The sequence below is a fragment of the Rhizophagus irregularis genome, chromosome 3 (genome assembly GCF_026210795.1).
Source record: "Rhizophagus irregularis chromosome 3, complete sequence".
In the NCBI taxonomy this organism is placed as follows: Eukaryota; Fungi; Glomeromycota; class Glomeromycetes; order Glomerales; family Glomeraceae; genus Rhizophagus; species Rhizophagus irregularis.
The window spans coordinates 1,034,273-1,055,549 of record NC_089431.1 but is presented as its reverse complement, the minus strand read 5'-3'; the positions used below and the strand labels follow the sequence as shown (position 1 = coordinate 1,055,549).

At 26.9% G+C, this 21,277-nt stretch overlaps 3 protein-coding genes across 3 annotated transcripts, besides 2 other annotated features; 1 reads left to right on the top strand and 2 right to left on the bottom strand.

The window, feature by feature from the left end:
• Window positions 1-280: 280 nt before the first annotated feature.
• Window positions 281-1,824, bottom strand: OCT59_020286 (uncharacterized protein; the record flags this gene model as incomplete). Its single annotated transcript, XM_066149090.1, has 5 exons — window positions 281-621; window positions 685-762; window positions 889-963; window positions 1,069-1,120; window positions 1,486-1,824. The coding sequence occupies 5 exons, from the start codon at window positions 1,822-1,824 to the stop codon at window positions 281-283; spliced, it is 885 nt and encodes a 294-aa protein (XP_065990037.1).
• Window positions 1,825-2,329: 505 nt separating this feature from the next.
• Window positions 2,330-2,380: a sequence feature (Short protein (OCT59_020285, UZO01774.1) was converted to a misc_feature.).
• Window positions 2,381-4,805: 2,425 nt separating this feature from the next.
• Window positions 4,806-4,838: a sequence feature (Short protein (OCT59_020285, UZO01774.1) was converted to a misc_feature.).
• A 4,767-nt stretch (window positions 4,839-9,605) lies between these two features.
• OCT59_020284 (uncharacterized protein) lies at window positions 9,606-10,713 on the top strand (the record flags this gene model as incomplete). Its single annotated transcript, XM_066149089.1, has 4 exons — window positions 9,606-9,735; window positions 9,809-9,859; window positions 9,930-9,968; window positions 10,463-10,713. 4 exons carry the CDS (start codon window positions 9,606-9,608, stop codon window positions 10,711-10,713), a joined length of 471 nt encoding a protein of 156 aa, XP_065990036.1.
• Window positions 10,714-13,457: 2,744 nt separating this feature from the next.
• On the bottom strand, window positions 13,458-14,733 carry OCT59_020283 (uncharacterized protein; the record flags this gene model as incomplete). The annotated part of the gene is made up of 5 exons (XM_066149088.1): window positions 13,458-13,584; window positions 13,649-13,750; window positions 13,821-14,106; window positions 14,187-14,364; window positions 14,440-14,733. 5 exons carry the CDS (start codon window positions 14,731-14,733, stop codon window positions 13,458-13,460), a joined length of 987 nt encoding a protein of 328 aa, XP_065990035.1.
• Window positions 14,734-21,277: the final 6,544 nt, after the last annotated feature.

Genomic DNA, 21,277 nt, shown 5'->3' with positions numbered 1-21,277 from the left:
ACTCAACCCAGTAAAAAGTATTTGTCAAATTTTCGTATAAAAAATGTAATATATTTTAACATAACAAGTTTAATACAATTATGAGCATCCATTTATACAAAATTTGTAAATGATTTGTAGCAAACTCGTAATACTTTTATTTAGCATTTGAAATACATTTGTATATATTTTGTTTTACATATGTATAAAATATATAGAATGTAATATATTAAAGTATAATATATTAAATATGTACTAATTTATAAAATATCAAATACATAGATAAATATATTAAATAATGTTATACCGCTTTACATTTACGACCAGGACGTTTTGCTGGAGGAATTCTGATAGTTTCAGCATCTTCAACACCTTTCTCATCATCAGGTGGTTGTGCTACTTTAGTTTTATGACCAGGATGTTTTGCTGGAGGAATTCTGATAGTTTCGACGTCCTCAACACCTTTTTCATCATCAGATGGCTGTGTTATCTTACGTTTACGACCAGGATGTTTTGCTGGAGGAATTCTTACAACTTCAACGTCTTCAATAGCTTCTTCTTTATCAGATGATTGTGTTATTTTATGTTTATGGCCAGGACGTTTAGAATAAGCTGGGGAGACATCAACGGCTTCTAATAATTCTATTGTAATATATTTTATATATTTAGTTGATTACATATGTATTAAAGAATCTATGAGCTTACTCTTACTCGGTAAAGATTTATTATTATCAAGCCTTTCCAAACTTTCTATATTCGGGCTGTTGGATACCAATAATGGTTCTGTTTGATTGGTAGTAATATTATTAATTTGATTCATTTTAAAATATTTCATCAAAATTAAAAATTACCATGATTCAATTTTTTGTTAATAGTTCATTTCCTTTTTTTTGGCTCTTTTACTATTACCATTTGGTTTTCGGATCTTAGCTTTATTAACAGAAATATTTGTCTTATGCATTTCGCTAAGATTAAGAATTGACCCTATAAAATGTTGAAAATTTTAGTAAAATAGCAGAATAATGACAAAACAATATTAAATTAAGATAAACTTACGTCTATAATTTATATGTCAACAAATCATCTCACGTTCTGCCCAATCACTAACAGTTTCTGGAAAGGATGGATTTTTCTTATGAAACTAATACAATAAAAAAAATTGGTTAAAAAGTGTTAAATAAATGGAATTCAGGATTACAGCAGTTAGTATTTACCTTATCAATACATTTATTAATTTCATTAATAGGTATATCACGATATTAAGTTTTTCAGCTACTAAAAGTCTCATTGATTCCTGCAGTAGTATATTAAAGTTAAACATTTATCTCAAATATTAATAATAATATTATATACTGACCACATAGCCACGCCAAATACTCTTTGGGATATGAAGAAAAGAAGGAATCTTTTGATAGTTTATATTTTCTTCTTGAATATTGGCTATTATATATTTTAAAATAATAAATAAAAATAACAATAAAATGTTATATTTAAAATAATTGCCACCTGTTTAGGTTCATCACTAGAAAATTCAGTATTATCTTCTTCAGAGAGGGTTGGCTGACTTTTACTATTATATTTATTATTAAAAGATTTATCCTTTAAACGACTTTGATTTGATGATCCTTTTGTTTTATTTGTTATGGCAAAAGATTCTTTATCTACAAGTTTTTGGTTCGATTTTCTCTTTGTCTTTTCCTTTTTCATAGAAGTATTTTCAAGTTTCATAATTTTTTTTTTAAGTTCTGCAATTTTTTTCAATGTAGATTCCTTTTCACAATTAATAAAAGAACCACCATCGGAATTGGAAGAACAATCAGACATTTCACTATTATTATATTCCATTATAGAGAAAATCTTTATTTTTTGAAAAATAAAAGTAATGAATCCTGGGAAAATAAAACTTTTAAAATAAACACTGGTCGAAATAGTCCAAATCGGCTAGAAATCGGATGTCCGATTTTAGGCCGAATTTGGTGATAAAGATGGCCGATTTATTAATTTAGGCAAAGTTCCGATTGGCAGGCCGATCGACGCTGATCAGAATATCCAAATTGTATCTGAATTGCTTAGTATTTTTAATCCAAATTGTTTAAAAAAATATATTCATAAATTTACCGAATTGCAGTGAATTTATTCTGAATTATGATAAATTTTGATAAATTGCGATAAATTTTAATCTGAATTGCAGTAAATTTTGATCTGAATTGCAGTAAATTTTAATCTGAATTACAGTAAATTTTAATCTGAATTGCGGTAAATTTTCTATTCTGAATTGCGGTAAATTTATTCTGAATTGCGGTAAATTTATTCTGAATCGCGGTAAATTTATTCTGAATTGCGGTAAATTTTAATCTGAATTGCGGTAAATTTTAATCTGAATTGCAGTAAATTTTCTATTCTGAATTGCGGTAAATTTAATTTGAATTGCGGTAAATTTAATCTGAATTGTGGTAAATTTCTATTCTGAATTGCGGTAAATTTATTCTGAATTGTGGTAAATTTTATTCTGAATTGCAGTTAATTTTATTCTGAATTGCATCTGAATTGCAGTAAATTTTATTCTGAATTGTATCGCAAATTACAGTAAATTTCATTCTGAAATTTAAAATATTACATATACATATAAAACAATTTCGCCCAAAAATCAATATTCCAGTTGCCTGAAAACTTGAAAGGTGAAGTAGCCATTTAAAATCACCTTACTGAATTTCCATGCGTCTAAAAGACCCCAGAATAACGTTAAAAATGTTTAATTGCGTAAATAATAAAATACTTTTTTATAAAAGTTTCGAATTTTTTATTTTGAAACTAACCTGGAAATCCGGTATACGTTAAATTCCTTAATTTCCAGAAAATCAAAACGTTACCTGTAGGATGGCAAATCGGAGCCGATTTCCCTACAAAAAAATAATAAAAATAATAAAAAAACGTTAAATTAAATGTTTTTTATTAAGTTTCATCAAAAAGTTTCAAAAATAGAAACTTTACTTGCGGGATTCTGGTATCCAAATTGGAGCCGATTTCCCTGCAAAAAAAATCAATAAAATATAATAAAAAAACGTTAATGTTTTTATTAAGTTTCATCAAAAAGTTTCAAAAATCGAAACTTTACTTGCAGGATTCCGGTATCCAAATTGGAGCCGATTTCCCTGCAAAATAAAAAATAAAAAATAATTAAAAAACGTTAAAATAAACGTTTTTTTATTAAGTTTCAAAAATTTGAAACTTTACCTATAGGATTGGCCAAATCAGAGCCGATTTCCTATAAAAAATATAAAAAATGTTAAAAATAAACGTTTTTTATGAAAGTTTCAAAGGAAGAAACTTCAAAGCTTTACCTATAGGATTGGCCAAATCAGAGCCGATTTCCTATAAAAAATATAAAAAACGTTAAAAATAAACGTTTTTTATGAAAGTTTTGAAGGAAGAAACTTTAAAACTTTACCTATAGGATTGGCCAAATCAGAGCCCCGCACTTTGGTGTTCTGGACCTACAAAATTAAGAACGAACGTTAGTTAACGTTCGTTAAAATAAAATAAAAAAAAATTTTTTTTTTAAAGTTTCACCTTCGAAATGCCGCCCGGAAAGCAGAAAACCCAAAAAAAAAGAAAACCAAAACGTTAGTAACGTTTTGTTTAAATAAAATAAAAAAAAATATTAGTTTTGTAACGAAAAGTTCATTACGAAACTTACCATGTTGAAATCTAGACGAGCCGAAAATCTAAAAAAAAAGAATAAAAGAACGTTAGAAAAATGTTCTTTAACCTTTATAAAATTAAAAAATATATATATAAAGTTTTGCAATGAGACGTTGCGAACTTACCATTTTCGTTTCAGGAATCTTTGGAGTACTGAAACTACAAAAAAGAATAAAGAACGTTAGAAACGTTCTTTTATAAAATAAAAAAAAAACTAAGCTTCGTAACGAAAAAATTCGTTACGAAACTTACCATTTAGTTTTGGATTCGAGTATCAGAATCTACAAAAATAAATAAGAAACATTAGTCAATGTTTCTTAAAAAAACGAAAAAAAAATTAAAGTTTCATAACGAAAATTCGTTACGAAACTTACCCTCTCTTAGTATCCAAGAAAAAAAAAATTCGAAGTCTTTCGACTTCCTTTACCTAAAAATAAAAAGAAGTACAAACGTTAATTAACGTTCGCCAAATTATTATTAAAAAATAAAAATTTTCGAAGGTTTTACCTTCGATATGGAAGTCCAGAACTAGTTTCCGGCTTCCTTTACCTAAAAAAAAATGAAATACGAACGTTAGTTAACGTTCGTCAATAAATTAATTAAAAAAAAAAAATAATTTCGAAGGTTTTACCTTCAAATGGGTCCGGAACATACCTTCGGCATTCTGGACTTAAAAAAAATAAAATAACGAAATGTTAGTAGAACGTTCGTTAAAGAAAATTAAAAATAAAGAACTTCGAAGTGCTATTACCTTCGAAGTTCTTCCAAGTTCTCCAAAAGGAAGTCCGGAACCTAAAAATAATAAAAAACGAACGTTAGTAGAACGTTCATTAAAAACTAAAAATAAAGAACTTCGAAGTGTTATTACCTTCGAAGTTCTTTCAAATGGGAGCCAGGACCTAAAAATAAAAGAATAGCGAACGTTAGTAGAACGTTCGTTAAAGAAAAAACCACAAAAATATAAAGATTTTTGAAGGTTTACCTTCAAATTCTTTCGTCCAGGATCCAGAGAACCAAAACCCTACAAAAAAAACAAACTGTTACTAATAAACGTTTTATTAAATTAAAACCAAAGAATTTCAAAGTTTTACCTTCGAAAAAGTTTTCAGAAGTCATGGACCTACAAAAGTAAAAAATCGAAATGTTAATAAGAACATTTTGTTAACAATAACAAAAAAAAATACAAGGTAGTAAATACCTTTAAATTTTCGCCCAGGAACCCACCTGGAAGGCCATAGGTCTACAAAAAAGAAAAAAACGAAAATGTTAGCAAACATTTCGTTTAAGAAGAAATAAAATAAAATTCGAAGTTTACCTTCGAATTGGGATTCCAATCGGCTTTCTGTACCTAAAAAGATAAAGAACGTTAGCAAACGTTCATTAAACAAAAAAAAAATAAAAGAAAATAAAATTAATAATTTCGAAGTTTTTTTTTTACCTTCGAAATTCCGTCCAGTCTCCTATGAATGGCCAACTTTTTTACACAATTCAAAAGTGGCAAGGTAAAAACAGCATCCGGAAAATTAATTCTTCAAAGGTAAATACCTTCGAAGTTCCACCCAGAAAACTACTGGAAAGATGAAAATCTAAAAAAAAAGTGAAACGTTAATAAACGTTTCATTAAATAAATGAAAAAAAAGAAACAATTTCGAAGTTTTACCTTCGAAATTCGTCTAGAAAGCGCCGGAACCCTACAAAAAAATTCGAAAAAAAAATCGGAACGTTAATAAACGTTCCAATAAAAGAATTTTAAAAAAATCGAAACGTTAAAAACATTTCGATATTTAACGTTTCGATATAAAGAAAAATTTAAAAAAAAATTTCGAAACGTTAAAAACGTATCGTTTAAAAATTAAACTAAAAATCGAAATGTTTTTTAACGTTTCGATATAAAGAAAATTAAGAAAATTAAAAAAAATAATCGAAACATTTTTAACGTTTCGTTTGAAAATTAAGAATAAAATCAAAACGTTAAAAATGTTTCGTTTGAAAATTAAGAATAAAATTGAAACGTTAAAAACGTTTCGTTTAAAAATTAAGAATAAAAAATGAATCGAACCATTTTTAATGTTTCGATATAAAGAAAAATAAAATTTCGAAACGTTAAAATACGTTTCGATAAAAAAAATCAAAAATCGGAACGTTTTTTAATGTTCTGATAAAATTTTTTAAAATAAAATTTCGAAACGTTAAAAAACGTTTCGTTAAAAATAAAAATAATAAAATTATTGAAACGTTAACAAACGTTTCGATAAAAGTAATTAAATTAAAAACAATATATTTCGAAACGTTTAGAAACGTTTCGTTTAGAAGTAAATGAAAAAAAAAGTAAAATTTCGAACTTACCTTCGAAATTTTAAAAAAAAACTTCGAAGTTGGACAAAATTACTAATTTTGTTCATCCTGTACTTCGAAACTTTCAGAAACTTCGTAGGGCTGGTGTCCTACGAAAATTAATTTTTTTTAAAAAAAATTTCGTCTTTTAGCTTCGATACTTTTTAAAAGAAAAAAGATAGTTTTTTCTTTTAGTTTCGAAACTTTTCAAAAGGAAAAAGATTAAGTTTTGAAACTTTATCAAGTTTAAAGTTTAAATAAATGTCAAAGTCTAAATTCGGCTAGTAACTGATCATCCCATATAACCAATCAGTGCAATTCTTTTTCCAATGTACACTGGAATTACCGAATTGCGAAGAACTGCTCCATAAAAAATTTTGCAATATTGCTATTTTGCAGAACTTCGCAAGTCTGGCTTGTTTTAAATTTTCTGTTGAATGAAATTCTGCAAAATTGCAGAATTTCGCTGATTTTATAGATAAAAATATTCAATTATCTGCGAAGTTGCAGAACTTCGCAGAAATACACAAAAAATGACAAAAAAAAAGCTAATTTTGCAGATCTCCGCAGTTTTGTACCCCAAAAACTTTCCTGATGTACTTTTATTAATATAATACGTGTCGCGTCTTATTATAATTGATCAGCAAATAGTAAATGTTATAATAGTTTAATTTTGATTGATACCCAATTGAAAAATGAGCAAATTTCTAACTATTAAATAAATCAGGTGGCAGATTATGATTTAGACTATTATATAGTTTAAATCATCTAACAATAATATTAGGGACCGTTCATGCAATTTTTAATGAGGATAACCGAATATTTATTATTTATCATAAATTACATATATCAATAATATGAAAAGATTCAACCATAAATCATTAACCAGTATGCCACAAATCAGAAGTGCCAATTTGTAATTTTAACCAATATTGGGGCAAATTTTAGGTTGATTTGCCATTTGTCTGATTTTTTTTTGATTTTTAACTAGCATCAATCAGCCGTCAATCAAATATGATGATTTTTTTGCCAAATTTTTATCAAATTTTTATCAAATTTTTATTGAATTGTCAATTTTCCATAAATTTGAAGTATCATATTTGAATATTGGGTAAATTTTAGGTTGATTTGCCATTTTGTCTGATTTTTTTTTTGATTTCAACCAGCATCAATCAGCCGTCAATCAAATATGATGATTTTTTTACCAAATTTTTATCAAATTTTTATCAAATTTTTATTGAATTGTCAATTTTCCATAAATTTGAAGTATCATATTTGAATATTGGGTAAATTTTAGGTTGATTTGCCATTTTGTCTGTTTTTTTTTTGATTTCAACCAGCATCAATCAGCCGTCAATCAAATATGATGATTTTTTTGCCGAATTTTTATCAAATTTTTATTGAATTTTTATTGAATTGTTAATTTTCCATAAATCTGAAGTATCATATTTGAATATTGGGTAAATTTTAGGTTGATTTGCCATTTGTCTGATTTTTTTTTTGATTTCAACTAGCATCAATCAGCCGTCAATCAAATATGATGATTTTTTTCTGGATTTTCATTAAATTGTCCGATTGGCATCAATCAGATGTTCCGATTTGTAATGTCAGTCGATTTTGGTCTGATTTTTAGCTGATTTTCCATATGTCCGATTTTTTTGATTTCGACCAGTGAAAAAAGATCATGTGAATTATATAAACTTATAATACGTCATAATTATTTAAGTTAAATTCTTATTGCATAACTATTTTTAATTGATCTATTGTCTACTATAATAAGTAAAATTTAAAAGTTTTTTTTGTTATATAAATAAGGAATCCCTATAAGAAATATGTATACGGAAAGGATACATTTTGTATACATTTTATGTACGTTTCTATAGATTCCGTATACAAATTCCGTATATTTAATAAGCAATTCATTTTTGAAAAAACTAATGTATAAGAAAATGTATACAGAAAAAATTAATCATGCGGAATGTATACGGAATTTTTAAACTTAACGGTTAATATATTTAGAAGATAATTTTACAAAAATTCCGTATCATAACACGAGATCACATGATTGTTTATTGTTTTGTTATGATACATTTTTTGATTTTATATAAACCCTTACTTTGATGAGTTTGATCTTCCGATCTTCCTTTGTCTTTCCTTTCCTTTCTCTTTCTCTTGTCTTATTTTTGTTATTTTTTCTAAATTTTTCTTCTTACTTCGTCACCCCCTTTTAAAAACAAATTTTTTTTTTTCGTACCTCACTTTAAAAAAAATTTTTTTTTCGTCACTCTCCTTTGAAAAAAAATTTTTTTTCGTCACCCTTTAAAAAAAAATTGTTTCTTTTATTCCCACTCTTCTTTTTTTTAAAAAAAATTTTTCTATTTCCTCTTTATAAAAAAATTTTTATTTTTCTAACTTTGACGTCCTCCCTTTAAAAAAAAATTTTTTTTTAACTTTCCTAACTTCGTTATCCCTCTTTTTAAAATACAGTCAACTCTCTTTATAGTCACACATTTGGGACAGTCCATATTTGGTGATTATAAAGAGATGTGACTATATAAAAAATTTCTTATATTAGTATATCATAATTCCGGCCAAAAATAAACATAATTTTGGCCAAAATTATACTTAAAACTTTATTGTATCGTAACTCAGCCAATATTAATCGTAGAGAAATGATCTTACCGCCATTCGATTCGTCTCGATGAGACGGTTCTAATGGTATAAAATACATCAAAATCCAATCACTAGATTAATTTCCGAAGTTAAAAAAATATTAATGGTTTTTGTGTAATAACTCTGCCAATATTGATCCTAGAGAGACGATCTTACTACCATTCGATTCGTCTTGATGCGACGAATCTAATGGTATAAAATACATCGAAATCCAATCACTAGATCAATTTCCGAAATTAAAAAATATTAAATGGTTTTTAAGTAGTAACTCCGTCAATATTGATCACAGAGAGATGATCTTACCACCATTCGATTCGTCTTGATGAGGGGATTCCAACGAGCTATTAATCGTCTTTTTATAATCACTAGGTACCGAGAAATTCAGCAAAATGTTAAATGGCGCAGTAAACGTAAATCAAGAAATATAATAATGCCGATTCTTAACATTTTATTGAATAACTCATCAGCCAGTGATCATGAAAGGATAAAACTACCACCATTCGATTCGTCTCAGTGAGACAATTCTAACAAGCTATGGTACATCTTTGTACGATTATTAGATGCCAAGTTATTTAATATATTCTTTATATAACTGTGATTATAAATGGTTCTTTTTAATATAAGATTTTTGAGGATAGGTGTGATAGTGACTATAGATAGATTGTGACTATATAGGATAGATTTTAATAATAAAGTGTTTTGAACATTCAACTGGTGTGACTATATAGTAGAATGTGACTATAACGGGAGTGACTATAGAGGGAGTTGACTGTAATATTTTTTTTGGTTTATTCTTTATTCCCCTTTCTTCTTTATTTATATTTTGTTTCATAGGCCAGCAGATTTTTTTTGTGAGAATATTCAGTTTCTTTTTTCTTTTTTGTTGATCAGTTTGGGAGTCCTTTTCTTTTTGTAGGATGATTCAGGATTTTTTTTCTTTTTTTAGGTCAGTTCAAATTTTCTTGTTTTTTTGTTGGTTGGGTTCAAATTCTTTTCTTTTTGTAGGTTGTTTCAGTTTTGTTGCTTCAGAGTCTTCTTTTTTTGTAGGTCAGTTTTGGATTTATTTTGTTGTTTTGGTTTCTTTTTCATTAGACGCCTCATAATTCTTTCTTTTATGTAGGTCAGACATTCTGGAGTTCTCTTTCTTTTTTTGTAGGAATGCTGACCTTTGGTGACTTGGACGATTGCAGATACTATATGAGGGGGGGTTTTGTTTCCAATTTTTTTTTTTGTTCTTTTAGGTTGTTTGACTCCAAATGAACCTGAACTTGTTGCAATAGGTGGTTTTAATAAGGAGGGAATTTTCATAATGTATTTGTACTTTGTTTATTTTTTATTTTTTATTTAATTTAATAAAGTGAAATTAGATTTATGTAAATACAATTATAGTAAACTGTAATACAAATAGTAAATTCAATGACCAAATCGTATAAATTTCGTGATAAAATCAGTGATCAAATCATGTAAATTCCATATAAATTCCGTATCCAAACCATATTTTTAGTGATACGGAATTGTGCATTTTTCCGTATCCTATTATGATACGTTATTTCTAAGGAAAAAAAATCGTATAAAAACTTTATAAAAAACGTATTTAATTTTTTTATAGGGAATGTAGTGTGACTATTAGATTTTATACCATATTTTAACCAGCAGCAATTTTTCTTAATATCCCGATTAATAATTATTCAAATGTCTATTAAAAACCGTCAAAAGAAAAAAAAGAAAAGTAACAAAGGACTAAAAGTTTTTTGTAATTGTTTGAAATGCAAAGGCCAAAATTTAGTTTCAATTTCAACACGTACACGTCATCAAAAAAAATACTCTCAAAGTGGAAATATTCAAAAATCAAGTACTGATGAGCAAGAATCTGATAAAGATGATGAAGATATTGAGATTTTGAAACGAGAATCAAGCAAAGATGAAGAAAATGACAAAAATACTGAAATTTTAGACTTAGAATTTCCTAATTACGAACTAATTTTTCAAGAAACTATTGACAAATCTGATAATAGTACATCATAGGGATTGGAACCGGTTAAGGTTAACCAGTTAATTAACCGGTTAAGGCGGTTAACCGGTTAAGACCTCTCAAAAAATGGTTAACCGGTTAATTTAACCGGTTAAATTAACTGACTAATTAACCGGCTAACTTAACCGGTTAAAATACAGATCATCCTAAATTAGTAATTCCTAGCCAACTTCTAACTTTAACTTTACTAGCATTAACTTTAATTTTGCCTACCCTAATAGATTTGATGATAAACCTGCAATCTTATATTTTAATATAATATATTGTATATGATATTTATAATTTAACATTATTTATGTTAAAATATTCTAAAGTTATAACTTTGATTTATGCAGAAATCAGCATATGATCGGGTATAGTATTTTAAATAAGAAAAAATGCAAAAATTTGAATACTACAGTGGCCATCAGAATTGGAATGGAATTTCGGATAGAACTAAAAATATAATTAAAAAACTTTTCAACTTAGTGCTGATACCGGTGACCACTGCATGACTGGGTAGTAAGTAATTACAATATACTGTATGTAATTTTTTACTAATGTATACATTTTAATATAAATATTTACCAGAAATTACTTTTAAATAATACTATTTAGTTAAAAACACAAAATTTTATCTTTAAACGCGCGTTAAAATACAAAAAATAGGACTCTAAACACACGTTAAAATATAAAATTTATATATTAACCGGTTATTAACCGGTTAGCCTCATTACAAATTAACTGGTTAATTAACTGATTAATTAACCGACTATTAACCGGTTAGATGCTCTAATTAACCGGTTATTAACCGGTTAAGCTTTTTTTTTGACGGTTCCAATCCCTAATACATCAATAGAACTAAACTAACAAATATTGAACCTACAACTATTTGCTCTTTAGATGGATCTAGACACGTAAAATTTGGTTAATATATTGATTATATCTCTTAGTATATTCAGCTGTAATTTATTTTAATTTTGATGAATGTTTACTAATTGCTCATTTATTTATTTTTTTCTTTTTAGGGATTCTTCGAAGTACCTTAACTATACTTTTTATTAGCGATGCAAATATTCTGGATTTATTAGTATAAACAGACTTGAGGTTAGAGGTCATAAGCTATCCCACCAGCTGGCAAAGTGTATGAAATTTCTTTTAATTCACAAAGAAAGCCTTGCTAAAGTCATCTTTAGTGTAGGTCTAGTAATACATTGCCTTAATAATTGAGCATGGCTACAAAGTTTATGATTCCTAAACTATATATATATATCATATATTGATATTATATTTTAGCATATTTCTCTAATTTTATATTTGCATATTTTTTACATATAGAATATGATATTCCATTAATTAATTTTCACCATATAACAAAGATATTGCAAAAATACGCTAGTTGAGCAATTTATTGATATGAGAGTGATTGATCAATGTATAGATTCTTAAAATCATGCGAAAATAGTTTTATGATCCTAATGATAATTATATAAATTCAAATGCTGAAAGTAATTAGTAATAGCACGAATCATTAAATAGTACAAATTTCAAACAAATTTCAAAAATCCATATTAAAATAATTGTACAATTTCCATTTAATAAATGTTAGAATTTAATAACTTTATAAAAAATCTACAATAATCATACATTTAAGTTTACAAAATAAAATTTAAATATCAGAATATTAATAATGTTATGAAAAGCCTACAATAATCATATGATTAAATTTTATGAAAAAATGTGATTTTATTCAATTATACAAATACTAAACAAAAACTAGATGATTATTACAAAAATAAAACAAAAACTGCACGATTTTTATACAATGACTTTTTACTGCGCAAATTGGGATAGGCAATAAACCCTTTTCTAGATAATTATTTAAAAAATCACAGGTATTCAACAAATTTTTAAAAATTAATTATTTTTAGGGGTATTACAATGTAATTACATCAAAAAATTGAAACAGTTGATAATATACAATAAAGAACAGATTATTACTGCTCATGCCATCTGCATTCTCATCATTTGTCTCATTGTTTCTATTTGTATCATCATCCTTATAATCCATATGAACTTCTGAATCTGACCTATTCTTTTCAACTGAATAGGTGAATATTGCAGAACCTTGTATTGATTGTTGCTTTTGATTAGTTCACATATATGGCCTCTCATTATATGTCATCTTGTAATCATGTACCCATGAGATAGAGAAAAATTGGTAACCTCCTAAACTTTCATGTCATATATTAACATTATTAGATGTGTCCCACAACCTAATATTAAAAGGTATTCAGATGTTGTTTCTTTGGTCATCTTTGAAATATATCCTCACCACTCCATGGTTTATTCTTTTTAATTTCATATTTATGTTTACTCCAAAACTTACAATATTAGTATTATTGTTTCTGTTAATTTAATTAAATAAAGTAAACAAAGAAGTATATTTACTAATTTTGTATAGAAATTTAATGATCAGATCAACAACCCTATGAAAACACAATTTCCGTAAAATGTATGTAAAAAAATGTTATTTAACCATATATTATTCGAAATATCATTATTTGTTTATTATTTAAACATAATTTTATTTAATGCAATATTGAATATTCGTAAGTTGTATTGTAAATATAAATAAGCACTAATTTAATGAACAAATAACGTTCAAATAACATGTTTAAACATAATGTGAAATGCAATTGTTACATAATAAGGTCAATTTATGTATAGTAAATTCCTATTGTAAAAGTTATGACTTTTATTTCCTTTTATATTGTCGTTTTTTGGCAGGTTTGCTTGAATTATTACCTTCATCAATTGGACGTTTTTCAACATTTGTCTTTTTACGAGAAGATCTACGAAGTGTTGGCTGCGGTGTTGATTTTCTAATGTTAACAGAATAAATATTAATAAAATCAATTATTTATTACACATTTAAAAGATACATACGAATTTGAAGATTTATTTGGCAATTTGTTCTGTTTTTCAATTTGCTGTTTTTCAATAGATTCTTTATTTCTATTGTTTCGTCGTGGATTTGATTTGACATTCCTAATATTTAAAGGAAATATCTCCATTATTCCAGTTAATTATTAATCAAATAAATTTATTTTATACATACACAGAAGAGTCATCCAATTTATTAAATTTAGTTGAATCACGTAGTACTAACTCATCATCATTTTGCTTTTCATGATCTTCACATTCTGAATTTCTTGCTTCGTCATCACTATTAAAATCTTCTTCAGACTGTTCAGACTGCTGATAGGTATCTTGTATTTTAGGCTCTTCAGTATTATTGCCAAGTGTTTTTGCGTATATAACATTATTTTTTGCACGTCTTTTATTAACTGGTTTATTTTTCACAGCTCGCCTTTTGTTCATATTCTGACGGCAGATATTATCACCTATAAAAAAACAATTCATTATTTAGTAAATTATATTTATTACAAATGTAAAAATATTAATTATGTAATATAATACATACGATTAAAATTTATTTTACGACGCATAAGATATATTAAGGCCCAATCACCAATGCAATTTGGAAAATGAGGATTATCTTTCTTAAACTTGCGAATAATACCAGCTTTAGTTTTTTTATCAAGGTTTTTATATTGTACTTCAGCAGAAGTATGCCGATCAACAAGGTTATAGAAAGCAGTCTAAATTAGAAAAAAACACATTAAAAAACAATTAATTAATATTTGATAATTAATATTATACTTTATTAAATTCACCTTATAACTTTGATATACATTCTTTTTCAAGTTCAATTTTGAATGCAAATTTGTAAAGTTGACAGGTTTTGGAATTGGTAGATCATCTTTAATTTTACAACCTTCGTGTGAAGCATCTTTAGTCATACAATCTTCATGTGAAACGTCTTCTTTAGTCTTACAATCTTTATGTAAAATATCTTTTTCATATACTTCTGCTTCTGTATCACTATCTGATTCTTGTTCAGAGCTTGATTGTTCTAAGCTGGATTCTGCATGCTTTTTGGACGTCAATTTAGGCACCACCCTATCCATTTTTTAAATAAATTTATTGGAACTGGACTTTATAATATTTGAAGTTTCTTTATTTCTTGAACTTGAAACTGATGATTTATTTTTTAATTCAGCTTTCAATATCTTATTTTCATTTTCTAAGGCAGTAATACGAGTTAAAATTTTTGATAACATATCTTCTTTTTGATTATCATTATTATTATCTGAACTTTCAAGGTTAGAATTGTAGTCACTTTTATTATCAAACTCTTTTGAACTCTCTTTAGTAAATTTTTTTTTGGATATTTTTGAATGATATGTTTGGACATATTTATAATTAAGAAGATAATTAATTAGTAGTTTTTTAATTAGTTTGAAAAAATTACTTAAACTTTACGTATTTATATCTTTAAAAAGTTAATGTAAAGTTAATCAGGTATATATATAGATAAGTGTATTACATCATAATATTGTAATATTTATCATTTAAGTCAATTATATACATTTAAGTATAAATATGTAAGACAATTAAGCTATTTAACAAATTGTTTGTTTTTTCGATTGGATTGAATTTATATTAAACATGTTAAATCAAACATCTAAAAAAGTTCTTTGTACATGTTTAAAATGTCGTCAAAATGACACTGAAGGAGTTGGATGTTTAATTTCAAAATCTACAAGAACTAGACATCGCAAACAAGAAAAAAAAACAGCAGAAATAAACTCAACTTTAAGTTCAACAACCTCAAGTTTAAGTATTTCAGATATACGTTCTAGTTCTGAAAGTGAATCTTCTATGCTTATGGATCAAGATGAAAATATTGATTTTTTGCATTCTAACGCTTCTGAAGCTAATATTATATCTACAAGTGTCGATAGGTATATTTTTTAATAAATTTTAGTACTTCAATTTTTAATTTTTATTAAAATACAATTTTAAAGGCCGGAAGAAAATGGATTAAATGAATCATCAAGTTTATTGGATAATATGGAAAATTTATCTTCTGGACGAGATGATTGTTTTTTTAATATTGATGAGTCTGATGTAGAGCAAGAATTATCTCCAAATGTAATCGATGAACTTTCTGAATTAAGTGAATCTTCTGCAGATAATTCAGGTACAAAAAATATATAAGGATTAAATAATTTGAAATATTTACTCAAATCTAATTCATTTATTTAATTTAGATTTTAAAGGAGAGATACAATTAACTGAAGAATTAACTTGTGCTTTAAGATTATTTCAAGTTAAATCTCAGTGTAACTTAACGGATAATGCATTTCATCAAACCATGGTAGCAGTTAATGGTAATGATATTAGTTTATTTCAAGTTTAAAAAACACTAGAATCAATTGTTCCAATAAAACCTACATGGGTAGATACTTGTATCAACTCTTGTTGCGCTTATACAGGAAAGTATAAAGACAATGATTTTTGTGAATATTGTCAAACATCAAGATTTCAGACTAGAAAACATGTTTCACGACAACAAATGGCCTTTTTTTCCATTAAAGACCATCTTAGAATTCAATATCAAGATCCAAAACGTTCCAAAGAGTTGAGATATCGTGCAAATTATACAAGTCGTCAAGGATTTGGTTTAGATGGAATAATTGGAGATATATTTGATGGCGCTAGATACCAAAAACTTTTATCTAATGGATATTTTGAAGATGATAGAGATGTTGCATTAATGGGTTCTGTTGATGGCTACCAAATCTTTCAACAAAAAACAGATGATTGCTGGGTTGTCCTTATAATTAATGCCAATATATGTCCTGAAGAACGTGTTAAAAAAGAAAATCTCTTAATAGCAGCAATTATTCCAGGCCCAAAAGAACCCAAAGACTTTAATTCATTTATGTATCCTATAATTAAAGAATTAAAAGAACTGGAAGGTAATTTTTCTTTGATTTAAATTTTTTGATTTTATAATATTTAGTAATATTTTATATTTTATTACTTTTAGATGGGATAGATTGCTATGACAGATTAAAAAATGAAACATTTTTATTACATGCCCATATTTTATCATGGTCAGGTGATACTCCAGGATTGACCAAACTCATGCAATTAACTGGCCATAATTCATATAAGGGGTGCCGGTTTTGTGATATTCGTGGTATTTACTTAAATCATGTGTATTTTCCTACTAAACCACCTATGGAAAAAGAAAATGAATATGAAAGATATGATCCTGAAAATTTACCTTTGCGAACTCATAGGCAGTTTAAAGATCGAATTTTTCAATTAAACCAAGCAAATTCAAAAAGAGAAAGAAAAGAATTAGAAACTGAATTTGGTATATATAACTCTTAATTAAATTTTATTGTTTTAGTAATTTTAATAATTATTTATTTATAAGGAATAAAAGGGCGTAGTATACTCTTTAACCTTAAAGCAATTCATTTTCCAAATTCTTTTCCGATTGATCTAATGCATCTTATATATGAGAATATTGCCTATTACATGTTCAAATTATGGACCGGAACTTTTTTTAATGATAATAGTGATCAAAATATTGGTGATTATATTCTTAGCCAATCTGAATGGAAGATTATCGGTAAAGAAATGCATCAAGCACGAAAAGAGTTTCCAACTTGTTTTGGACGACCACCACGCAATATAGTATTATACCATAAAGGTTATAAAGCTAAAGAATGGGCTGCCTGGATTACCATGTATTCATTGCCTCTTTTGAAAGGTAGAATGCCACAGAAACATTACAAAGGATGGGCAAAATTTGTTAATGCTGTACGTTTATATCAAAAATTATCATTAACATCTCAAGATATAAATGATATTAGATTTTTATTTCAGTCTTTTTATGATTATTATGAAAAGTAAGTAGTTTATTATCAATTTAATTTCAAATTGTATAGTATAGTCTTGATATTTAATTTATTTTTTATTTTAGAGAATATTATCAAAGTTTGGAAGAGCGGCTAAGTACAATGAAATTATGCTTTCACAACCTTTTACATATTGCCGATAGTATAGAAAACACAGGTCCATGTTGGGCTACATGGCAATTTCTGATTGAAAGAGTCTGTGGAATGTTACTTCCTTTAGCTCGTTCACGGTTACACCCTTACAAGAATATAATTAACAATATACATGTATGGGAAATGTTCAATCATTTACAATTTTATCAAAATATGCATACAGCAATATTTCCTTTACAAGAAGTCAAGCACAATTCAAATAATCTTGCATATTCTCAACCTGATTCTGAAGAAGTATTGCGATCTCCATCAAAAAGGCATAATCTTAGGCAGTCAGAATTAAAAAAAAATTAAAGAGCATTTTTCCACGACTCACAATGTTAGAGGCCGAAAGTTAATGGTAATTTCAAATTTTATATGTGAAAATTTGTTTAAAGGACTTTTTTTTAATCAAATAATTTATTTTTTTTTAATTCATAGTCCTTTTCTTCATTTGGCATGAAATATGGACGCCTATAGACGAAAAAGGGCCACCAGATTGGATCCAAATGGGCAAGACAAAATCAAGATTGGGCTCACAATAATTACTCAGTTTTGGTACATGTATTATTATATTAATTTATGTTATGAAATTGCTATCATTAATCTTATCTGCTATGATAAATTTATAGGTAATTATGGAAGTGGATAGATGGTCTTCATTTCCTCAGAAAACACCAGAATTTGTATTGAAAAAATTTTATGGACAGGTTGAATATTATCTTGCTTACGAATTTGACAAAGTAACTTATATGTTAGCATATATTCATTGGACTGCAGATGTTAGAGAAGATAGTGCAGGTCTTATTTCATTTCAAAAATTTGGAGCGCATGAATTCATTGATGCATTTGCTATAGACCATTATGTAGGGTTTTTTCAGATTAAAACTACTTATTATGTAATAGATAAGGATGTAGATTATACAGATGAATAACTGATTGAATGGGTTAGTGAGAATAGTACATTTAATAAACAAATAATTTACATTTAAATTTCAAACATAAAATGGATGGGCTCATTTTTCCGTATATTTAACGTTTAAAATACATATATAAAATAGTTAAATTACTAGACATCTATATGACCGTTATTTATCAATTATTTACTATTACATTTTACGGACAATTAATTTTTATAGGGCAATAAAATATGATTATTAATGAATTTAACTTACAATTATCAGGATTTTTGGGTTTTGTAACTTTTCTTTCAACATTTGATTTGATATGATAAGTATTTTCATAAATTGGATGATTCCCTTCAGGAACATTAAAAATAAATTTTTTATGGAACAGAGGTAATAACTAATACAAAAATAATTACAATTAATCACTAACCTATAAGTTTCTAGAAAGTGATTATTTGACAATGTGGCTTTACTGTATTTTCAGAAAACCCATTACAGTGGCAAACTGATTTGTCATTTTTTATCTTATTGTAAAAATAAATTTCAAAAAAAAAAAATTTATTTGTACTACAGTGCGGTACCTCTATAATAGGTACCCCTTATATCTTGTGATCTAATGGTCAGAATTTTATAAAATTTTAAAATTAGATAGCTTTTAAAAAGATACATCATTAAGCAAATAAAAAAATTTTCTCAATTTTTTTTTTGCTGACATAATACAAAATCACATGACTTAAAATAAATTTGATTGGCTAATGTAATACTTAATGTTAATTAGAATAATTTTTTATATATAATTTATTATTCATTATAATTATTTAAAAGTAATTTGATTAAGTATATCATCAGGAACTTTTCTATGGGATTTATATTTTTTTAGCAAGTTTTCCTGTAATTCCTTTTTGAGAAATAGGCATAATATAATTTGTAATAAATAAAAACTATCAAAGTTTTTTTTAATTTTTTTTCAAAATTTTTTTAATAAAGTATGGGTAAGTTTATAAGCTAAAATGATTTGTTTGAATAAGCACTATCAAATAATTATTTTTTTTTTATGTTACACAAAAATCACTTATTCTCAAATTTTTCCTATCATAATAAATTACCCGAACTTCAAACTTATGTAACACTAGCAAAATTTATTATTTTTTAATCTAACCCGATAAGTTTAAAAGCTCTTGATATGCTTTATTAAAATTATCGGTTAGAATTTTAAAATATTATTTTTTGCTAATGTGACATCTTTTTGAAAATGTCACATTATGACTATAAAATTGGGTCGGTTATAGAGGTACCGCACTGTATAAATGTTAAATATTAAACACTAACAAATTTCAAACCCAATTATAGGAGTTACTACCTTATAATAAAATGTTAATTATATAATATTTTTTTTTGAAAAGCAAATATAAACTATGCATTATTTGGATTAATGATAATTAGTTTCCATCTATTCTATTAGAATTCATTTGAGAATAGTGGCACAACTCTTTTAAATGTGGTAATCTTCTTGGCGTAAAGGATGTCTTGCAAGAACTGCTCATATTTAATGTGTGTCTCTCCAACCAATTCCTAAGTGATAACTTTAATCTTAAAATTATCCATATGTTCAAACTGTGCTTATATCACATTTTTTCATTAATTTTATTTTATATTTGTTTAAATATTACGGCCCTACCACAAGGGACTTCCTAAGAAGTGTACTATACTCTTCCCATGAAAATTACGCATAGCACCATGCCGTACCACAACAAACCAGCCCTACTGTAAGACCGCAGAAAACCTGGTACTCACAGGCTTACAAAGTAAGCACACTATGCTCCCACCCAACGCATAGCATCATGCTGTTCCAACAAAAATACCCAAATAAAAAATTACTTAACATATTGTGCGTGTAAACAGTTAAACGTAAAGAGAAAAAAATTATAATAAAATATATGAGCCCTACGAAAAAAATGCGTCCGGAAAATATTCTGAAATTGTCTGGAATATAATTGTACAAATTCCGGACAAAATGAGTGTCCTGAAAACATACGAAAACGCGCAAGATTTGGAACATTTTCCGGACATTGATTTTTGTCCGAAATTTGTCCGGATTTGGAATTTGTCCGGAAAAAAAATTTTCTCTGAAATGATCGGCAAGTCATGATTTCAATGATATATTCCTTTATACAAATACCTAACTGATACTTGTTTATAGCAGTTTAAATTAACATCATAGATAGTATTTTTGCTTGCTCTTTAAGTTTACTTAGTATACACACAGAGGTTTTAAATACCAGTTTTTTGCTTTTTACATTTTTTGATTTTTTATTGTCCAGAATTTGCCTGGAATTTTTTCTCGTCTAACTACCAGAATTTGTCCAGTTTTTTTTGTCCAGAGATTGTCCAAAATGTGTCCAGGATTTTTTGTGTCCAGAATTTGTCCAGTTTTATCTATCCGAAATTTGTCCTGAATTTTTCATGTCTGGACAAATTCCGGACTTCAAAAAATTCCGGACACCATATTTTTTCATAATTTCGGACATTTTCCAGACATTTTATAGGAATACTGGACAATTTCCGAACAGTTTTGGTGACAAATTCCGGACATTTTTTTTTCGTAGGGGAGGAGAGAAGGGAAGAGGGGGAAAATAAACGAAAAAGGACTTTTATTGAATTTATCAGTATTATTTTGGGATGTTTTTACGATG